The following is a 21,454-nucleotide window of genomic DNA, read 5'->3' on the forward strand; positions in this document are numbered from 1 at the left end:
CATACTATAGCATGTCGCCTAAAATATGACCAAAAAGTCATACTATAGCATGTCGTCCGAAATATGACCAAAAAGTCATACTATAGCATTTCGTCGAAAATATGACCAAAAAGTCATACTATAGCATGTTGTCCGAAATATGACAAAAAGTCATACTATAGCATGTCGTCCGAAATATGACAAAAAGTCATACTATAGCATGTCGCCTAAAATATGACCAAAAAGTCATACTATAGCATGTCGTCCGAAATATGACCAAAAAGTCATACTATAGCATGTCGTGTTAAATATGACCATAAAGTCATACTATAGCATGTCGTCCCAAATGTGATAAAAAATGTCATACTATAGCATGTCGTCCCAAATGTGATAAAAAATGTCATACTATAGCATGTTGTCCCAAATGTGATAAAAAATGTCATACTATAGCATGTCGTCCAAAATATCATAAAAAAGTCATACAATAGCATGTCGTCCAAAATATCATAAAAAAGTCATACTATAGCATGTCGTCTAAAATATCATAAAAAAGTAATACTTCGCATGTCGTCCAAAATATCATAAAAAAGTCATGCTATAGCATGTCGTCCAAAATATAATAAAAAAGTCATACTATAGCATGTCGTCCAAAATATAATAAAAAAGTCATACTATAGCATGTCGTCCAAAATATCATAAAAAAGTCATACAATAGCATGTCGTCCAAAATATCATAAAAAAGTCATACTATAGCATGTCGTCTAAAATATCATAAAAAAGTAATACTTCGCATGTCGTCCAAAATATCATAAAAAAGTCATGCTATAGCATGTCGTCCAAAATATAATAAAAAAGTCATACTATAGCATGTCGTCCAAAATATCATAAAAAAGTCATACTATAGCATGTCGTCCAAAATATCATAAAAAGTCACACTATAGTATGTCGTCCAAAATATCATAAAAAGTCATACTATAGTATGTTGTCCAAAATATCATAAAAAAGTCATACTATAGTATGTCGTCCAAAATATCATAAAAAGTCATACTATAGTATGTTGTCCAAAATATCATAAAAAAGTCATACTATAGCATGTTGTCCAAAATATCATAAAAAAGTCATACTATAGAATGTCGTCCAAAATATCATGAAAAAGTCATACTATAGTATGTCGTCCAAAATAACATAAAAAAGTCATACTATAGCATGTCGTCCAAAATATCATAAAAAAGTCATGCTATAGCATGTCGTTCAAAATATTATAAAAAAGTCATACTATAGCATGTCGTCCAAAATGTGATAAAAATGTCATGCTATAGCATGTCGTCCAAAATATCATAAAAAATTCATACTATAGCATGTCGTCCAAAATATCATAAAAAGTCACACTATAGTATGTCGTCCAAAATATCATAAAAAGTCATACTATAGTATGTTGTCCAAAATATCATAAAAAAGTCATACTATAGTATGTTGTCCAAAATATCATAAAAAAGTCATACTATAGCATGTTGTCCAAAATATCATAAAAAATGTCATACTATAGAATGTCGTCCCAAATGTGATAAAAAATGTCATACTATAGCATGTCGTCCAAAATAACATAAAAAAGTCATACTATAGCATGTCGTCCAAAATATCATAAAAAAGTCATACTATAGCATGTCGTTCAAAATATTATAAAAAAGTCATACTATAGCATGTCGTCCAAAATGTGATAAAAATGTCATGCTATAGCATGTCGTCCAAAATATCATAAAAAATTCATACTATAGCATGTCGTCCAAAATGTGATAAAAATGTCATGCTATAGCATGTCGTCCAAAATATCATAAAAAAGTCATACTATAGTATGTCGTCCAAAATATCATAAAAAAGTCATACTATAGCATGTCGTCCAAAATATCATAAAAAAGTCATACTATAGCATGTCGTCCAAAATATCATAAAAAAAGTCATACTATAGCATGTCGTCCAAAATATCATAAAAAAAGTCATACTATAGCATGTCGTCCAAAATATCATAAAAAATATATCATTCTTTCAATCAGCTTCACGAGGTCGTCACCTGGAATAGTTTTTCAACAGTCTTGAAGGAGTTCCCAGAGGTGCTGAGCACCTGTTGGCTACTTTGCCTTCACTCTGCGGTCCAACTCATCCCAGACCATCTCAATTGGGTTTAGGTCGGGTGATTGTGGAGTCCAGGTCATCTGACGCAGCACTCCATCACTCTCCCTCTTGATCAAATAGCCCTTCCATAGCCTGGAGGTGTGTTTAGGGTCATTGTCCTGTTGAAATACAAATGCAGGTCCCACTAAAGCGCAAACCAGATGGGATGGCACGTCGCTGCAGAATGCTGTGGTACTGGTTAGGTATGCCTTAAATTTGGAATAAATCACCAAGTGTCACCAGCAACTCCATCCCCCCCCCCCTTCCCACACACACACACCATCACACCTCCTCCTCCATGCTTCACGGTGGGAACCACACGTGTAGAAACCATCCGCTCACCTTTTCTGCATCTTACAAAGACACGGCGGGTGGAACCGAAAATCTCAAATTTGAACTCATAAGACCAAAGTACAGATTTCCACTAGTTTAATGTCCATTCCTTGTGTTTCTTGGCCCAAGCAAGTCTCTTCTTCTTGTTGTTCTTCCTCAGTAGTGGCCTTTTTGCAGTGATTCGACCATGAAGGCCTGATTCACACAGTCTCCTCTGAACAGTTGATCAACTCTGCTACTTGAACTCTGCGAAGCATTTATGTGGGCTCTAATCTGAGGTGCTGTTAATTTGCGGTTTCTGAGGCTGGTAACTCTAATGAACTTATCCTCGGCAGCAGAGGTAACTCTTGGTCTTCCTGTCTTGGGGCGGTCCTCATGAGAGCCAGTTTCATCATAGCATTTAATGGTTTTCGCGACTGCACTTGAGGATATGTTCAAAGTTCCTGAAATTTTCCGGATTGACTGACCTTCCTGTCTTAAAGTAATGATGTACTGACGTTTATCTTTACTTAGTTGAGTGGTTCTTGCCATAATATGGATTAGAACTGTAGTTGAATAGGTCTATTCACTGTATAGAACTGTGCACCAACCCCCTCTGCACAACACAACTGATGGTCTCAAACACATTAAGAAGGCAAGAAATTCCACAAATGAACTCTTGACAAGGCTCACCTGTTAATTGAAAACCATTCCAGGTGACGACCGCATGAAGCTGATTGAAAGAATGCCAAGAGTGTGCAAAGCTGTCATCAAAGCAAAGGGTGGCTATTTTGAAGAATCTAAAATATAAAACATATTCTGGTTTGTTTAACACTTTTTTTGTTTACCACATAATTCCATATGTGTTCCTTCATACTTTTGATGTCTTCAATATTAATATGCAATGTAGAAAAACAACAACAACAACAACAACAAAACATTGAATGAGAAGGTGTGTCCAAACTTTTGACTGGTACTGTATGTCGTCCAAAATATGAAAAAAAGTCATACTATAGCATGTTGTCCAAAATATGAAAAAAAGTCATAATATAGCATGTTGTCCAAAATATGAAAAAAAAGTCATACTATAGCATGTTGTCAAACATATCATAAAAAAGTCTCACTATAGTATGTCATCCAAAATATGAAAAAAAGTCATACTATAGTATATCGTCAAACATATCATAAAAAAGTCTCATTATAGCATGTCGTCCAAAATATAAAAAAGTCATATTATAGTATGTTGTCCAAAATATCATTAAAAAGTCATAATTTTGTATGTCGTCCAAAATATGAAAAAAAAAAAGTAATATATATTTTTTTCTTCATAATGGTCATAATGATGTTATTGGTTAAAGTTTAACCTTCTTATTCGTTTTCTGGCAATCCATCTGAAAATAATTTCATTGTATTAAGCATCAAAAAGCGCCATATTTTGGACATCTGTTTAATTAACAGGCCTGTAGTGCAGTCAGGCTTCCGCTATGGGTGGGTGGGATGCAATGTCCTCAGGTTCCCAATCAGATCAGGTCAGATCCACCGCTTGCTCCACGCTAGCTCATCTAAATATGGTCACTTCTGGCTCCAAAATAACAAGATGGTGACAGCCAAAATACCAAAACTCAAGGCTTCATATTAGCAGTTCACAAACCAATGTGTGACATCGCTGTTGGTTACCACTTACATGGAACCAGTGCTATTTTTCTTATTTAAACTTCAACAAGAAAGCATGCTTCCCATAATGAAACCATTTTCCCTGAAAACAATTGACTAGTGCAGCTGTGTTCAAAGGTAACAACATCTACTAAGGTAAACTATTTCAAGGTAACTAATTGCTGATAGTATCTTCATATTTACTGGGCAGACATTAGACTGGGATACAACTATTTTATAACTCCTGACAAATACGTGTATTTCCCAAAGTGTATGTTGCTTTAAATATTGAATTTGACTGAGATGACTGTAAAAACAGGATGTGAGAATTCTGACTTCAGCATGGCAGTGCACCAGAAAATGAACCCTGACCGAGGCTTGCTCTGAAATTAATAGACAGTCGGCAGGAATCACCAGGGTGTTCACTGCGAGAGGCCAACCCTAATGTGCCATTGCAAACGATGATGTATGACATTTGTTCTTTTACACAATATGCCACGAGGCCTCATCTTTCAGTCATCACACAGTGAGAGTTTGTGAAGGAAGTTGTGTGTGTCAGGGAGATAACCGACAGAGTAAAAGGAAAAACTAATGATTAGAAAGAAAAGTGTGGAAAAAATGTTTATGAAACTCAGTATTCATTGAACTTTGAAAACTCAAACCCACGGCACATTAAACAGTTTTTTATGATCGTGAAAGAAAAAAAGAAGAAGAAGTGCGGACGCGCACACTCATGCAGTTGCTCCATTTCACATACGCATACCAACACACCTTTCCGGTATTTGTTATGAAGCAAACTTTCACATCTGGTAAAAGGACAGAAGTTTGAGCAGGAAGCTTCCAAACAAAGCAGCAAAAACACTCTGACACAATGATACATTGTCGGGTTCGGAGGGCAGGAGACATATATTATAACAGTACATGGCCTCTGCAGCGATGCCCTTTCTCTCTGTCACACATTACACTTCTCATTTGAAGTCGTAGAGCGTTTAGATATGAGATCTGAGAGTGTGCCAGATGTGGAACAGGATGCGTGACTTTTCGTTCGTTTTGGAGGACGTAATAAAACATTACACTCTGGCAGCTGCTATGTCCCAACAAGACATTGGGAGATTTACATATTTTTCTCCTTCACTTCCTTCTGTTATTTCAAGAACATGCAAAAGTGCTGCTCGCCTTCTTTGCATGTACAGTAGGACTGCTGCCATTATGATGCAGACATCCAGTTTTTATCAGTATTAAACCCCCCCTTTTAATATCCTTCCTTCTTCCAACAATATCTTTCCATGTTTGACTGAGTTGAAGCACTCTCTTCTGCCTCCCAGTCTCTGTCTTTATCTCCCATTCTCCCATTCTCCCATACCTCCTCTCCTCTCTCCGCCTTCCCTCCCTAAGGAGCAACTGTAGCTGCTAATCTCTGTTTGCAGCCGGTGGTGTGCCCCCCCACCCCGCCCCCCGCCCTCCCACCGATGTTGCATTTTTTCGTGTCCAGGGAAAAGGAAATGTTTCCCTTCCTGCTCTCAGTGCCCTGCAGTCCGTAAATAGAGCCTGCCACCAGAAGCTCTGTCAGCCCCTCTGGAGAAATGTATCTGTCCCATCATGCAACACCCTTGCTACAACTTCCTGAAACAAACTGTGGGTGTTGGGCAACAGATAAGGGTGGTGTGTGTGTATAGTGTAAAAAAAAAAGAGTGGTTTATGTATGCGTTTTTAAAGTTTATCCTTGACAGAAAGATGATAAAATAACAAAGAAAAACTTGCCTCTCAGTTTGGAAACTGTTGTCAAAGTTATAGTCAGAAAATGACTATCATAATTTGAGACATTAGTTTTTTTTTTTTGTTATTTTTTTTTTTTTTAAAGTCATACTACATACTCAGACAATTTGTAGAACCACCAATTAACCTGAGGTGCAGTTATAGTGTGTCATGTTAATATTTACTAATTAGCTCCAAAGTCAAAGTACAGCTGAGGTTGATGACAATGCAAGAACATTCATTCTGAGAGGAAGATGACCAAGTTACAAGGTAATCCATCAAACGTTGTCCATGTCCCTGGTGGTGCAAGCACAGAAATCAGGGGATTACCAAAATTACTACGTAACATAATCTAGACACCAAAAATGTCTGCACCAGATTATGTGTTGATCGATTCAACAGTTGTTGAGAAAATGGTGGACCAACCAAACTTCTGCAGACTAGTATGATTAAGACCCGGCTGCTGGAGATAGAACACGTGTTTTAAGACTCCGTGTGTGCGTGTTTGTTACCTCATTGGGACTGTTCCGGTATAAACCAGTCGTCCTCATGGGGACCAAATCCTGATCCTAATGAGGCACAAAATAAATTCTGGTTAAGGTCAGCGTTAAGGTGTGAATAGGAGTTATTTTAATTTTAAGGTTAGGCATGAATTATTTGTGATTAAGTTTTGGCTTTAGGTTTTTGTAAGGTTGTTCACAATGAAAGGAAGTCAATGCATTGTCCTAACAAGGAAAGCAGCACAAACTTGTGTGTGTGTGTGTGTGTGTGTGTGTATGTTTCAATTCCTAATCAGAGTAAATAAATGCATGCATATCTTTTGGCTCATGCCCACTATCCATGAAAACATCAATCAAACTTGTTTCACCCAAATGCCAAGGAGAAAAGATAAAACTAAATCAATGGCTGGATAGAGACGGTGCATTGTCACGGGATATTTACTAGCATGGAAATGAGACCATTATGGAAATATAAATAACAGGATGGATATCATTACCTGTGTGTCAGTGTCTCATCATCAATCAGTGCTAGAATCAGCACGGACAACGTTTAATCCCTGTTACGTGGGAGGCTTTAAAAACCCTGGTTTCTACATTTTCCTTGATGGAAGTGAGGTGAGTGCTTGAGAAGTTTTCATTTCCACTATTTACAGCCACAAAACAACAGGAAAAGGACAGTCGTTCGAAGGTGTCTGCCCGTGTCTAGCCAGAGGATGGGACATTTTCATTGCCCAGTAAAGCAGCAGCAGACAGCACATTGTGCATGGCCAGGATTGACCAGGCACCCGTCAACTTCCCTTTATCCCCGCTGCGCCCCATCCCAGCCCTTAATCTGCCTGATCGATGGCCCTGGGTCGTCGTCACCAGGCAACCAAGGGTGACACCAAAGCTCTCACAGTGTGTGCTACTTAACAATCAATCCGCTGCTTCACAGCTATGGAAACAGTATCAGAAATGACACTGTGGGGAAAATACTTGAAGAATGACTCAAAGGACAGAAGCAGGGAACTTGTTAATGATAAATCAGTCTCTGAAATCTCCTGGAAGCACACGGGGAATTGTTCTCTGGGTCGCAAAAAAAGCGCTCCTGTCAACAGGATGATGAATGATGCATTCGCGTGGAATAGCAAGATAGTATGACGATAAAGACGAGCACAGCCTGTGCCGCAGTGCCAAACTAGACTCCGTTAAAAGCAGACTCAGTCTTTGCACCGGTTGCACTTGTAAACACCCCTGCATTTCTTTTTTTGTTGAGCCTCTGAGGGATGGATACAGTCAGTCTTCTGCATCTTTGGAGAAAGTTGTTTTCTGATTGAAACAGTCAACAGTCAAAATGCAGAAGTGAAACATACTCCTATTTCATCACAGAAAAAAACACTTATGCTCAGACTTAGATGCCTCTCATTAATAATAATAATAATAATAATAATAATAATAATAATAATAAGAGGTAGTATGGCAATAATAGACTCTAAGGCCATTTTGCTTCCTGTTGTATTCACAAAATGTGAGCAGAAGTATCTATTCAGGGAGAATCTATACTTGTTTCCACAAGATGACAAATATTTCTCCTTTTTCTGAGCCAGACCATGGTGGTTTCAATACAACAGTCTATTTATAGCAATAACATATCATTTTTGATTGTTTCCCATTATTTCTTTAGACTGTATCTCACATTATTTGACCATATGGCCTCAGATTTGAAATTTACAATTTAATCTGGCCTTGTCATTACCACATTCACTCGCTGTGTGATGATTATGACGCATGATGATTGAAGCCCGAGGATTATACTTCCCTCTCTTTTTTTTTTTGCGATGTTTTCTTTTCCCTCCATCCCTGCAGGAACAAGTGTGGCTGAGACAACTCGTGAAGCCTGTAATTGAGTGTGTCCACCCACTGTGCTGCAGCAGAGACAGTGCAGTGAAAAGCTTCATTGTGTCGGGCACAATAGATATATGCACACACTCCCCCCCCCCCCCCCACACACACACATACTTCTCATACTCACCGAACCACAACAATGTCTAAATGCAGCGACGGGGTGTATTGTTGTGGATTCTGCGACTTCACATTGCGACTCGAGCATAACCTCAGCATTACCTTCACATCAACCAAAATGCGGGGGTGTCTTGTAGCTCTCATTTCACCAACACACTGAGGTGTGTAACCTAAATAGAAAATGGGATTAGTGTGTTTTACTGCTTCAGACACAACTAAAGCATCCAGGATTACTGCAAACAATAAAAGTTTCCTTCAGGCTGAACGCATGCACAGGGGAAAAATATTTTATATATGTGTGTTGTGTGTAGAGGTGTTTGTATGTTGTGAAAGTGACTGGACATTAAGCTGTGGTTGCCATGGTTTCCTGCTTCGAGCGCTCACTAAATGGAGAAAAATACCAAAATACATTTCTTTCTGAATCTATTATGGCATCAAATGTGTGACAGACTGACCGATACCTTATATACAGCGCATCCGGAAAGTATTCACAGCGCTTCACTTTTTACACATTTTGTTATGTTACAGCCTTATTCCAAAATGGATTAAATTCATTTTTTTCCTCAAAATTCTACACGCAATATCCCATAATGACAAAGTGAAAATAGTTTGTTTAAAAGTTTTGCAAATCTATTAAAAATAAAGAATGAAAATATAACACGTACATAAGTATTCACAGCCTTTGCTCAATACTTTGTTGAAGCACCTTTGGCAGAAATTACAGCCACAAGTCTTTTTGAGTGTGATGCTATAAGCTTGGCACACCTATTCTTGGGCAGTTTCTCCCGTTCTTCTTTGCAGGACCTCTCAAGCTCCATCAGGTTGGATGGGGAGCGTCGGTGCACACCCATTTTCAGATCTCTCCAGAGATGTTCAATCGGGTTCAAGTCTGGGCTCTGCCTGGGACACTCAAAGACATTCACAGAGTTGTCCCGAAGCCATCCCTTTGTTATCTTGGCTGTGTGCTTCGGGTCGTTGTCCTGTTGGATGATGAACCTTCGCCCCAGTCTGAGGTCCAGAGCGCTCTGGAGAAGGTTTTCATCAAGGATGTCTCTGTACATTGCTGCATTCATCTTTCCCTCCATCCTGACTCGTCTCCCAGTTCCTGCCGCTGAAAAACATCCCCACAGCATGATGCTGCCACCACCATGCTTCACCGTAGAGATGGTATTGGCCAGGTGATGAGTGGTGCCTGGTTTCCTCCAAACATAACGCTTGGCATTCAGGCCAAAGAGTTCAATCTTTGTTTCATCAGACCAGAGAACTTAGTTTCTCATGGTCTGACAGTCCTTCAGGTGCCTTTTGGTAAACTCCAGGTGGGCTGTCATGAGCCTTTTACTGAGGAGTGGCTTCCATCCGGCCACTCTACCATCCAGGCCTGCTTGGTGGAGTGCTGCAGAGATGGTTGTCCTTCTGGAAGGTTCTCCTCTCTTCACAGAGCAACGTTGGAGCTCTGTCAGAGTGACCATCGGGTTCTTGGTCACCTCCCTGAGGCCCTTCTCCCCCTATCGCTCAGTTTGGCCGGGCGGCCAACTCTAGGAAGAGTCCTGGTGGTTCCAAACTTCTTCCATTTACGGATGATGGAGGACACTGTGCTCATTGGGACCTTCAATGCTGCAGAAATTTATCTGTGCCTCAATACAATCCTGTCTCGGAGGTCTACAGACAATTCTTTGGACTTCATGGCTTGGTTTGTGCTCTGACATGCACTGTCAACTGTGGGACCTTATATAGACGGTGTGTGTCTTTCCAAATCATGTCCAATCAACTGAATTTACCACAGGTGGACTCCAATCAAGTTGTAGAAACATCTCAAGGATGATCAGTGGAAACAGGATGCACCTGAGCTCAATTTTGAGTGTAATGGCAAAGACTGTGAATACTTATGTAGATGTGATTTTTTCGTTTTTGATTTTTAATAGATTTGCAAAAATTTCAAAAAAATGTATTTCACATTGTCATTATGGGGTATTGTGTGTAGAATTTTGAGGGAAAAAAATGAATTTAATCCATTTTGGAATAAGGCTGTAATATAACAAAATGTGGAAAAAGTGAAGCGCTGTGAATACTTTCCGGATGCAGTGTATGGACCAGACTCTTTTTTGTTTTGTTTTTGCTGCATACCACACACTGCATCGAGGCATTTCAAGAATAGATACATAGTGGTTTCCTGCTTAGTGCTTGTAGCTTTGTAGCCGTCTTTATGATGAGCCACACATGTCAGTGCAACATGTTTATCGAAACCCAGCTCCAAAGTTCATGGTCATAAAGTGGGGATGGATGTGTAAATGGAAATGAGATTTCATTTTGAAGACCAGTATGGACAAGAATCTCATGAACTGAAAAAAAAACTAGTCAATATTTTAGGTGGTATTCATGTTTTACATTTTGCTATTTCCATTTGTAATGTTTGAATTTTTCATGTTCTTTACTTTTGTTTCCCCTCCTGCTAGTGAGAGGAATTACAAAACAAATCAGTCAACATTGTGTTTACATCATAGGCTAGCATAGCCGACTCCATCGCTACTGATGCAGCTGTAAAACGGTGGATAAATGAAATAAAAGGAATAATAATGTCAGCGAAATAACTTGTTTTACAGTCAGAATTGAATCTTTTCAGTTCAAAAACATTGAAAAGGAATCAAAGAGCCACATCTTTTTTTTAATTTGTATTTATTCAAAATATTAAAGTTAGCCGAGTTTAAACTGAATGTTAGTTGACTAAGTCGGCTAAGTCTGCGGCATGCATGATCTGCCTATCCGGCCAGTGCAGGAATGTCTCACCAGACAGCAGATATAAAAACTACTGTAAAATACAGAGATATTTATCTTGTGGGAATCGGCTTCATTAGCATTTTGTGAACTTGTTAAGCAAAGGTTTGTTAAAGTTCCATACTATAGCTTTAAGTAAAATGATCAATACCACAAATAGTGTGAAAATAGTAATTTAATACTGAACCAATCATTTATAAGCAGCTTGTAAGTGGTGCAGCAGCTATTCGCTGATAAGGAATGTTTTATCTTCGTGAAGGAATCCCAAACAGGTGCAGTTTTTGCAGTAGTATTGAGGTGTTATGGCAGCAGTATATAAACATTTAAAATGTTAACTGCCCTCCGTTTCAACTGCAGTAAAAAAAAAACCAATAAAAAAAAAAACACCTGCAAAAGCATCTCAGCATTTCAGACTCAAACAAGATATTTTTTTTAGATTTTCCGCTGAAAGCTGGACCAATTAAAAATACGCTCCTTCAAGTGGAACTAGTTTCAGTGCAGATTCTGTACATTGACTCCTTGAATGTGTTCGGGGCAAATAAAACCATCATATCAGTAGTGGATGACACTGACAGGCACATATCCCAATTAAATTTCACTAACAATACCATCATACCAGCCCGAAACGTGAACACTCACTGATTATCTCCCTCACTGCAGAGATGCAAAATAACTGACCACACAACAATTACGCTGTGAATTTTCTTCTCTCTCCTTTTGCTTTATAATTATTCTCCTTTTTTTGCTCGCCTTTTGATCCTTTCTTTTCATCTTCTTTTGTGTTTAGTGAGAGGCACGAGAGCCAAACCGCCGAGAGGGAAACGAGGGGAAAACTGAGAGGAAGGGAGTGATGGAGTCCATATTATCAGAACAGTCTGCCACGGTGGACGAGCTGGTGGAGGCATCCATCCAGGCCTTCGGTTGGTCAATTAAGTGTCATTCATGTCATATGTAAAAGTCATTTAATTTCAAAGTGAATTATATACGATGATATATATATTCATGCAGAAATGTATGTTGTTGTGCACTAACTGCCAAAAATGGATATACAGACTAACTGAAAGGCGGTGTGATACCTTCCTGATGATGAGGGTCATCTTATTGTCTTTTTATAGATGAGAAGGGCACATTGAAGGATGCTGCCTTGGTCCGCAATTTCCTCATGATGCACCCTTGGTATATTCCTTCTACTGACATGGCTAAGAAGCTTGTGTTCAAGTATCCTTCACCTCTGGCTTCTGCTACATCAAAGATGCATTTAATGTTTTTTGGTGTTTATCAGTGAATATTTTCTTCACACACAAAGCAATGGAATTAAAGCACGATTTTCTGTATAGGGGAAGATCACTGAAGAAGAGTGTTTAGTCTGTTCTGTTCTCCTAAATCCGTTAACTCTTAATGAGATTTAAAAGGAACTTGTAGTGTTAAAGCAGAGGAAACAGTTACAAGTTTGACAACAATTTGCACCTTGACTTGGATCAGATCTCAAGAGGAGAGCTGCACTGCTGAGCGCCGATCAAGAATATGTCACCTCGTCAAGTAATCAACTATCTTGTCTGTCTCATCTAGTGCTTCTCCTTTCTGATCTTTGCTCTTTACAGCTGTCATCTTTTTTTTTAAATTTGTTTCTGTCTTATGGTCTTCTTGATGTGTTTGATTCACGTATTTTGTTTCCAGTGAATATTAAAACACTAACATGCTACACAGAAGCTCCATCATTTGGTAAAAAGTCACATTTTATCTTCATATAAAAGCTCTTAAACTCAATAACAGTCATATTGTTGTGTAGATGTAAACACGTCTATTTTCCTCTCAGTACATGTCAGCATCTGTCTCTCTCTCCTCCTTTGGTCTTTCTTCCAGGTACTGGATTTCTGAGTTCCCCGCAGAGTTCAATCTCAACCCGGAGCTGGCGGACCAGATCAAAGACTATAAAGACCTCTTGACCACCGAGGGCAACGAGAGCCAGAGCCGGCTCATCGACCTCGACAGTGTGTGAGTGAATTGGTTGCTGAATGTGGCGCGTGTTATTGACAGTGCGGAAAAATGTGGCTGTCTGTGGGTGTTTGTGTCAGCAAGCCTATTTATTGCCTCCTATTTGAAATTGCTGAGCTGTGCTATACGGGGTCAGTGACTTATCCTTTTCTCATAAAAGCCATTACGATGTGACTACTGTGTATTGCGCTATAAAAAGACGAATTTGTGAAACTATGTGACTTAGCTGACATTTTTTAAACGAGGGAATATCCTCTCCTTAAAATAAAATCTGTTAAAAAAGTTGCGCAGTAGTAATTTGCTAATATATTTCAGGTTTCACAGGGCTTCTGGCATTTTGTTGATGGTGGCCACTATGTAATGCCATAGTTCTTTTCACCATACTTTTGCTTTGATATCCAACACCACTTTAAGTGCAGCTCTAACTTTTGCAGTGGCTATAAAGCTGATCCTCATATAATCTTTTATGGTGTCGTTCCAGAAGACCCAAGCAGAGAAAACTGTGCTGTCTCTCTCCTCTAGGCCGTCATATAAATGGAAGCGTCAGGTGACTCAGCGCGTCCCATCTATGTCCAAAAAGAGGAAAATGTCGCTGCTGTTCGACCACCTCGATTCCTGTGAGCTGGCCGAACACCTGACCTACCTGGAGTACAAATCCTTCTGCAAGATCCTGGTCAGTTTGACCACAGCTGTGCATCTCATGGGATGTTTACAGCTCTTGAATTCCTAAAATTCTCAAGTAATCTGGTGTTTACATGCCACAGACTCTTGGTAGTTGCTAAGCAATAGTACTTAAAAATTCACACTGGGCAGTAATTATATTAGTTTACTGGAGACATATTTCTCTTTGAGTGTTATTTCGGGAGGCAAAGGCAAAGGAGATTTAAATGCTTGAAGATTTTTTTTAGATCATTTATTCTAGTGTGGTGGTGCTGATGGCACAGTGGGGGCAGTGGCATCTCTCTTGACTTTGTCTGTGTGCCTCTTCTAAAAAAGATTCTGGCTCAAAATGAAACAAATCTAACCTAGAGGTACAAAAGGGCATTTATGACAGAGTTTTAGTTATAATAATGACAAGAACTTGTTGATAGGCTATTTATTTATTGTACAGAAACGAGAGCACTCTCAATCTTGTCATGTACCTCTTAGTGGGAAATCAAGTGATCATATTTTTTAAGATGGTCAAACTATGCCTTTAAAGGGGCCCCCCAGTTTGTTTGTTTTTTGTTTTTTTGTGTGTTTTTTTACACTGTTTCACTACCATAAAGCTGGGGGACACATTTAAAAAAAAGAGCCATTATGATCAAAGCAACAGAGCTTGAAATATCTGGAATTCTAGTCTCCACTATGCGGCTTACATTTCCCATGATGCATCTCAGTCGCATCTGTCATTCCCAGGCCAGATGCTGTTTTTCAAACTCCACACCCTCAATTTGTACAAAAATACCAACTTAAAAAAAACCCCACAAAATTGCATTGCTTCCCTGTGCCACTAGTAATACATTAAGGGTTAAAAACTGCTTGGATATAAGATTTTTTTTTTTAATATGGTACAGGTCAAACACTAGATCTTATCATGTGAGATGATCTTATATTTAGATTTGAAAGCTATGTGACCTTATTTTTTAGTATAAATGGATTATCTGTTGCTTTCCCAGGCACATCATTTGACTTAATTCAAGTAAATTTCACTTGTATTTTTCTCATAAGCATCCTTACAGTATATTCAGTTCCTTTTAACCACATACAAAGAAACATGTCTGGTGAACATCCACTCAAGGTTGTACAAGCCTTTTTTAAAAAAAAAAAAGTTTTTAAGTTGTATGTATTTATTTCAAACCTTTGAACACTTCTCAGAGTTTACTTCTTTCTAGACTGGAACCATCTTGTTTTGAAATTTCTTGTCAGGTAAAATTAACTATCTGCATGTAAAGATAATTTCCCTAATATTACATATCTTTAAATTCTGTGGGGTTTTTTTCCCCGTGTATTTTGGCCAGGCTTTGCATTGTATCATGTCCAGAATTATACCATCATCAGAGGGTACAATCGTTCGAATTTCTATGAATAGTAGGATATGATTATGTTCTACAGCATTTTTTAAATTTTTTTTATAAATAGATGAAAGTTCTCAATGCTCCACTTTTCTTTCAGTTTCAGGACTACCACAGCTTTGTAATGCACGGCTGCACGGTGGATAACCCCATCCTGGAGCGCTTCATCACCCTCTTTAACAGCGTCTCGCAGTGGATCCAGCTTATGGTGCTCAGCAAGCCCACTGCCCCGCAGAGAGCTGCTGTCATCTCCCATTTCATCAGAGTGGCACAGGTCTGTCTGCAGGGCCCATTAAGACTGGGTTTGGGAAAGTTGTGGGGGTTTAGGGTGCACGGACAAGGACACTGATAGAGGGCGATCGCTTCAGGCCAGAGAGAAAGAGCAGAAATTCTTAAAAAAAAAAAAATTGGAATTAGAATTGACAGTGAAAGCCAAGGGGTATAGAGAAAAGGGTAAAGGCATGGCGAAGCTTAGATGATTTGCACACACACACTTGCGATGTCGTGCTCTTTCATTAGAGGCACGGATTGTGAGAAATGTATTCAACAAAGGCTTTGGAGGTATTAGCATGTTTAGGTTCCTACTGAGGGAAAACCTGGCATCTCTTGGAATTAAGAAAAGCAGAGTTGGTTCACCGGGTGGTGACGCAGTTTTAGCATTTTTCAATGGCTTTTTCAGGCATAAGCACTTTAATAAATCTCTCACATAATGAAGGAGTATGTAAATCTTACATTTCATTGAAACAAATAGATAATAAAACGTGACAAATCTCAAATATTAGTGGGAGCTTTTTGAACATAATTCAAGGTTAAAGCGTAGTGTGACTACCATTTTATTTAAATAGAGGTAGAATAGTTAGAAATAACAAAAACAGAGGCATCCCTGGGGAGTTTCTACAGGTAGCATGACTCATATATGCAGCTTGCTTATGAAATGTCAGGTATAGACAGGAATAAAAGGTGTGAGGGAAACACATATTTTGGATGATTTAAAAATTCCCCCCTGATATGTTAAACGACACATAACAATACTGAAAACATAATTTGTCTTTTTCCATGAAAAAAAGTAAAATTACCTGGTTGGAAATTCTTCAACTGACATCTTCAGCATATCTCCTTTGAAAATCCAGAATGTATGAATTTGTAAATCAAATTTTTCATTTCAAAAGTTAAACTGAATGTCGAACTCTGAACGTTCATCATTCTGTACAGCGAAGCTCAAACGTCCAAGAATGGAGGGGGACTTTAAAGTTACTATATACAGAAAAATGACTGACTGAAATTGAATATAATTATCTACAAAAGTTGTCAGTCCTCCAAAATTATTCTCCCTGCAGGAATTGTGCAGAAAAAAAAAAGTCTACAGCGATGCTAGCGTCTGTTTAAAGCTGTACTTAGGCACAGCATGTTTATGTATCTAAAGTGAAGTTAACCAGGTTTATTGTTGTTTAGCATGTTAGCTAAATAAACACAGTATAGCTGAGACTGATGGAATTGCCTTGGTGGGAAAAGCAATGTTTGTCACTTTCACAACAATTAATCGAAATAAAAGAATCAGGAAATGAATAAATTACGACAATAGTCATTTGTTTTTGCCCTAATTGAGATTCATCCTGTGGGGATCATAAATGTATTGCACAAAATGTCCTGACAATCTGTCAAATAATTGTTAGATATTGGTCTGCAGCAAAGTGGTGGACCGAGCAACCAGTTGACATCTCTGAACCATCCCACTAGCATTCAATATTCTTCTCCCTGCAGGTTTAGCTGTAATTGTGGAGACGAGTGTTCCCTTTACAGAATTTAATTTATTCCGCTGCACATTGACCTGTTGAACTAATCTTATGGCCAAGATTTCCCACCTTTCTATCTAAATGATAATCTTCCTTCCTACTGCACAAAGTAAAGCTAAATACCATTTAGATTGTCTGCACCTATCAATGTATTCCTACATTCATTGTCTGTAATCATCCACAGTCATCTACAGTTCAGGATGGCTCTAATCCTAATCTTAACGTAATCTTGTCTCTCCCACAAATTCCCAGACAGAACTGCCAGCTAGCTGCCTTACATGGTTCTCTGACCATATGTCTGGAGACCGTCATTCTTTCAGCACAGAATCATCCCTTTAAATGGCATCCTGCGCTTCTCTGTAATTGATTTTTATTTCAGCTTGATGGTATCATTTGCTTTGGTCTGCCAGATGGGCTGAGTTCTCCCTCTCAGCGACAATTTACTCATCTCCGCTGTGCGAGGGACCTTCAGTCAACCACAGAAAGTGCGCACGAATTTCCATCCTAATAATGCAGTGCTCTGGTTGAATGCGTACTCGTTACTTATTGAAAGTCTTCTGCGAGGTTGTTGTCATCATTAAGAGATGTCGCCGTCAGATCCCTCTCTCCATTTACTCTGCCCTCTCTTTATGTGCAGAGCAGAAGTCAGTCTTTGATTTAGTTTCTGCAGGTTTTCTCCACCTCGCTCTGTCACAGTACACCAGTGCTCTAACATCTCTGTAGGCTGTATGTCAGGGAAGCCCAACACTAAGTGTTTCACACTCATTGATACTCCACACTTGGACTTGTTCCAGCGTTTAATGAAGCCGTGACACTGTGGAGCTGAGGACAGATGCCGCTATTGACCAGCATTGTTGATGAACATCTACAGTCAGATCCATAGAATGCGTGAGAACGACCTATGCAGCTTTTAGTTTTAGTTCTATGCTATTTAATAGATTTTAGCATGCTGGCATGCAAAGGCACACTGGTGACCCTGTTAAACTCCTCCTGTAAATTACAGCTTCTCCTTACTCCATGCACATTACTGTGCTGCCCCATTGGTGTGCAAAACATTTTGAACACCCCTCATAATAAAATATAAGCATTGTCATGGTTGGCATGGTCAGCATTCAGATTTTAACAGTTACCTCAAAGCATTGCTGTGTTGGAGGACGTCCTCACAGAGTTTCTAACAATATTGTAGATTAAGGTTCCATTTTCCTGCAGGTGCAAAGCCAGCGTTAGGCCAGTGCAGTCTTCGTGTAAATCTGTGACACATGCATACCTCCCCAAAACCGATAAACACCTGTCTGAAATTTTCTTCCTTTTTCTGTTTGCCGTTTTAAGTACTGCAACATAAAACTGTATTCAAAATACAGTTTGTAATGTAACAGAGGAAGATTTTCGTCAGTAATATCACCCACGAGTGTAATCCAGTGACCTGTGGCCTGTACCGAGTGAAATACCAAGTTATCTTTGGCATTGGGTTCACTCCTGAACCAGTAGATAACCGTGGTAACCGCTAACCTGCTTCAGTAAAGGTCATGCCTGGTCATGACTGCATTGAGGAAGCAAATGTGTGCCGACATTTTTATGAGACCTCAATTCAGAGTTAAATTATTGCTCCCTGTCATGTCAGGCGGATTATTACGATGACATTTTTTTGCTTGCAGATATGTTGATGAATATTTTCTGTAACGGTTTTAATAAGTAGCACAAATACATAAAACACTCTCATGAAAACATTTTGCAAATAAGTTCACACATTTAAAATCTTTTTTTTTTTTTTTTTTTTTTTTTTTTAAATCTTTGAACCAATGCCATGAACAGATCAAGTTTTCAAACCCTGCATCTGCCCCATCGGCAAAGGTTTACCATCTGCATGTACCGCTTAAAACAAAACAATTCTGAACCCAACTTGACCTACAATGTAAGATCTGCCCTGACCTATAATTAAATATTGGCTCAGAGCTGCTCCTGAGGAGTGAATACAAAAGCCCAGGGGGGCACCAATGCATGAGGCAACACAGACATTATGAAAATGAATAGAAGCACTGATGATCAGTAATGAGTTTTTCCCTTCTCTCTCTCTCTCTCTCTCTCTCTCTCTCTCTCTCTCTCTCTCTCTCTCTCTCTCTCTCTCTCTCTCTCTCTGACACTTCAACCTGACTATCTCCTTTTGACCTGGTGCTGCTTTTAAAGTTGATGAGAGGAGCTCATGTATTTGTCTGTTACTGAATCTCACCCTGACTCCACCTGCTGATTCCTCCCACTAAAGTATTAATATTTAAAATATTCAGCCTCTCTTCAAAGTTGTGCTCAGCTGCACCTGGTTAGTTACCAATGACTGTGGTCACGAAACCTGCAAACAGTCTCTGGTTAAGCCCATTAGTGGAACTGGAGATCTATCTTGCATCTGTGCACTGTTTCACAATGACAATCAGTGTTTCCCTGTCTTAGAGTGTCCGCAGGTCATTTTGGAAGTTCACTCATTCACACAGAATGGGCGAGCACTGAGACATATACATATACATCAACAATCAACCCTGCTGAAAATTTTTCTTATTAACTCTTTGCCCATTTAAAATGCCTCAAACTTTAATATTTCAGAAAATGATCCCAGCACGTGCAAAGACGAAAATAATGCTCAATCTGAATTCATATGTATTCAGCAGCAGCACAGAAAGTAGTCTTAAAATATCTGACATTTCCTAAAACTTCCCTGAGGGTGCAGTTGTGTCCCATTTCAGCTTCCTACTGGGAAATGACTCATGTTCATTAGTTTTTTTTCTCCACTGCACAATTGCATTGATATTTAAAATGCAAACATGTCTGCTCTGTTTCACGCAGCAAAGCTCCGCTCTGATTCTTTTCACATCATGTTCTCTGAATGTTCCCTCTGGCTTTGATAAACATACATCGCAAATCTAGCTGACGAGGACACAGCCCTATCAGTACGTTTTCTAACACCACTGGAAAGACCTGGCATGTTCACAATGAAACCTCTCCCTTTACTGATGGCTGCATGCATGTGCTGTGTAGCTGAACCGTATTACTCTCCAAATGATGGGCTGCCTTCCACCCTGCTTTGCAAATTGATTCCAAAGGATGTTTGAGCTGAATCAAATGATCCCCCCCTGGCAGCCCTCCCACACAGCTGCGACCTCATTGATTTTCAGTGAGATGCCAGCAGGCTGAAGGGCAGCGTGGAGCCCCGCAGAGTGCCATTCACAAAGAGCTAGCCTTACTTTGACATGGACAGGTTACAACATTCAGGAAAGTCTTGGTGCATTCACACCAGGTTCATGTTCAGATGTGCATTTGAGCTGCTGAACACTGTGCAGACTTTCCATATCTAAAAGTCTCTGCCTTCGCTGTCTAAAGTGTTTATTTTTCTGACTCCTTGTAACTCCTTTCTAACCTGCTCTGCCTTCCCTCTTTCTCATTCCCTTAAAATCCTTTTTGGGCAACGTGCTTTTTTGGCAGCGCCTTACACATTCATATACTGCCTCCTCTCTCACCCCTCCCCACTCCTAATATTTCTTCCTTCTCCGTTGACAGAAGCTGCTGCAGTTGCAGAACTTCAACACACTGATGGCGGTGGTGGGCGGCCTGAGCAACAGCTCCATTTCCCGTCTCAAAGACACGCAGACACACATCAGCGCAGAAACCAACAAGGTGCAGTAGCTTCTACCATCACTGATCTATTTCTGGCATCTACAGCCAGACACTCCCTGACAAACTCAATGTTCCCCACGTGTCAATGCACTTAGTTTACAAGTGATATTGGATCATAATTCCGTAATCCACATCTCCTCCGAGAGCTGCCAAGCTCCTTATCTGTGCCCATTACTCCTACACACTATCTTTATAGAACTATGAGTTTGGGCTGCATGGTCAGAAAGTTGAATGCAACAGTTGGGGGAGTTGCAGTGTTTCTTCAGTTATGCAAGTCCATCTGGAAGTCTTACAGAATGTTTTTGAATCTTCTAAACTAATCTCTCATGAGACAGCCTTTTGCTTTCCTGCCAACTCTCATGTCCATCCTCTCCCCTCAAATTCCCCCTACAATCATTCAATTGCAGGTTTTTAACAACTTAATTGAACTGGTGACATCATGTGGGAACTACAGCCAATACCGCAAGCGTTTCTCTGAGTGCTCGGGCTTCAGATTCCCCATTCTTGGCGTGCACCTGAAGGACCTGATAGCCGTCCATGTGGCACTGTCAGACTGGGCCGACAAAGAGAAGACACGGGTCAACCTGGCGAAAAGCCAGCAGCTGTATGCCATCCTGCAGGAGCTGGCGCTCATCCAGACCACGCCGCCCAACGTGGATGCCAACACAGACCTGCTCAACCTGCTTACAGTGAGTGTGAAAGGCTGGACAGAATGTGCATGTGCAGAGTCCAAGATAAATGTTTGGCCTGAATTCATACAGCAACCTGCAAAGAAAAGATTCAAACCAATTGTAACAGCAAAATCCCGGTC

General features: G+C 39.7%; 1 protein-coding gene across 1 annotated transcript in view; it reads left to right on the forward strand.

Moving 5' to 3' along the window:
• The first annotated feature begins 11,904 nt into the window (after positions 1 to 11,904).
• Positions 11,905 to 21,454, forward strand: part of LOC138630951 (RAS guanyl-releasing protein 2) — a 29,544-nt gene continuing 19,994 nt past the window's right edge. Inside the window, exons 1-8 of the mRNA XM_069715620.1 lie at positions 11,905 to 12,061; positions 12,257 to 12,359; positions 12,624 to 12,680; positions 13,005 to 13,136; positions 13,659 to 13,809; positions 15,291 to 15,464; positions 20,527 to 20,643; positions 21,051 to 21,332. Of these exons, the coding sequence (XP_069571721.1) occupies positions 11,992 to 12,061; positions 12,257 to 12,359; positions 12,624 to 12,680; positions 13,005 to 13,136; positions 13,659 to 13,809; positions 15,291 to 15,464; positions 20,527 to 20,643; positions 21,051 to 21,332 (1,086 nt within the window). The 5' untranslated portion in view covers positions 11,905 to 11,991. The remainder of the gene's footprint in view (positions 12,062 to 12,256; positions 12,360 to 12,623; positions 12,681 to 13,004; positions 13,137 to 13,658; positions 13,810 to 15,290; positions 15,465 to 20,526; positions 20,644 to 21,050; positions 21,333 to 21,454) is intronic.

Source organism: Brachyistius frenatus, unplaced genomic scaffold, assembly GCF_029030835.1.
Source record: "Brachyistius frenatus isolate BFR_SWC_R1_liver_20210118 unplaced genomic scaffold, ASM2903083v1 Contig_145, whole genome shotgun sequence".
Lineage (NCBI taxonomy): Eukaryota > Metazoa > Chordata > Actinopteri > Embiotocidae > Brachyistius > Brachyistius frenatus.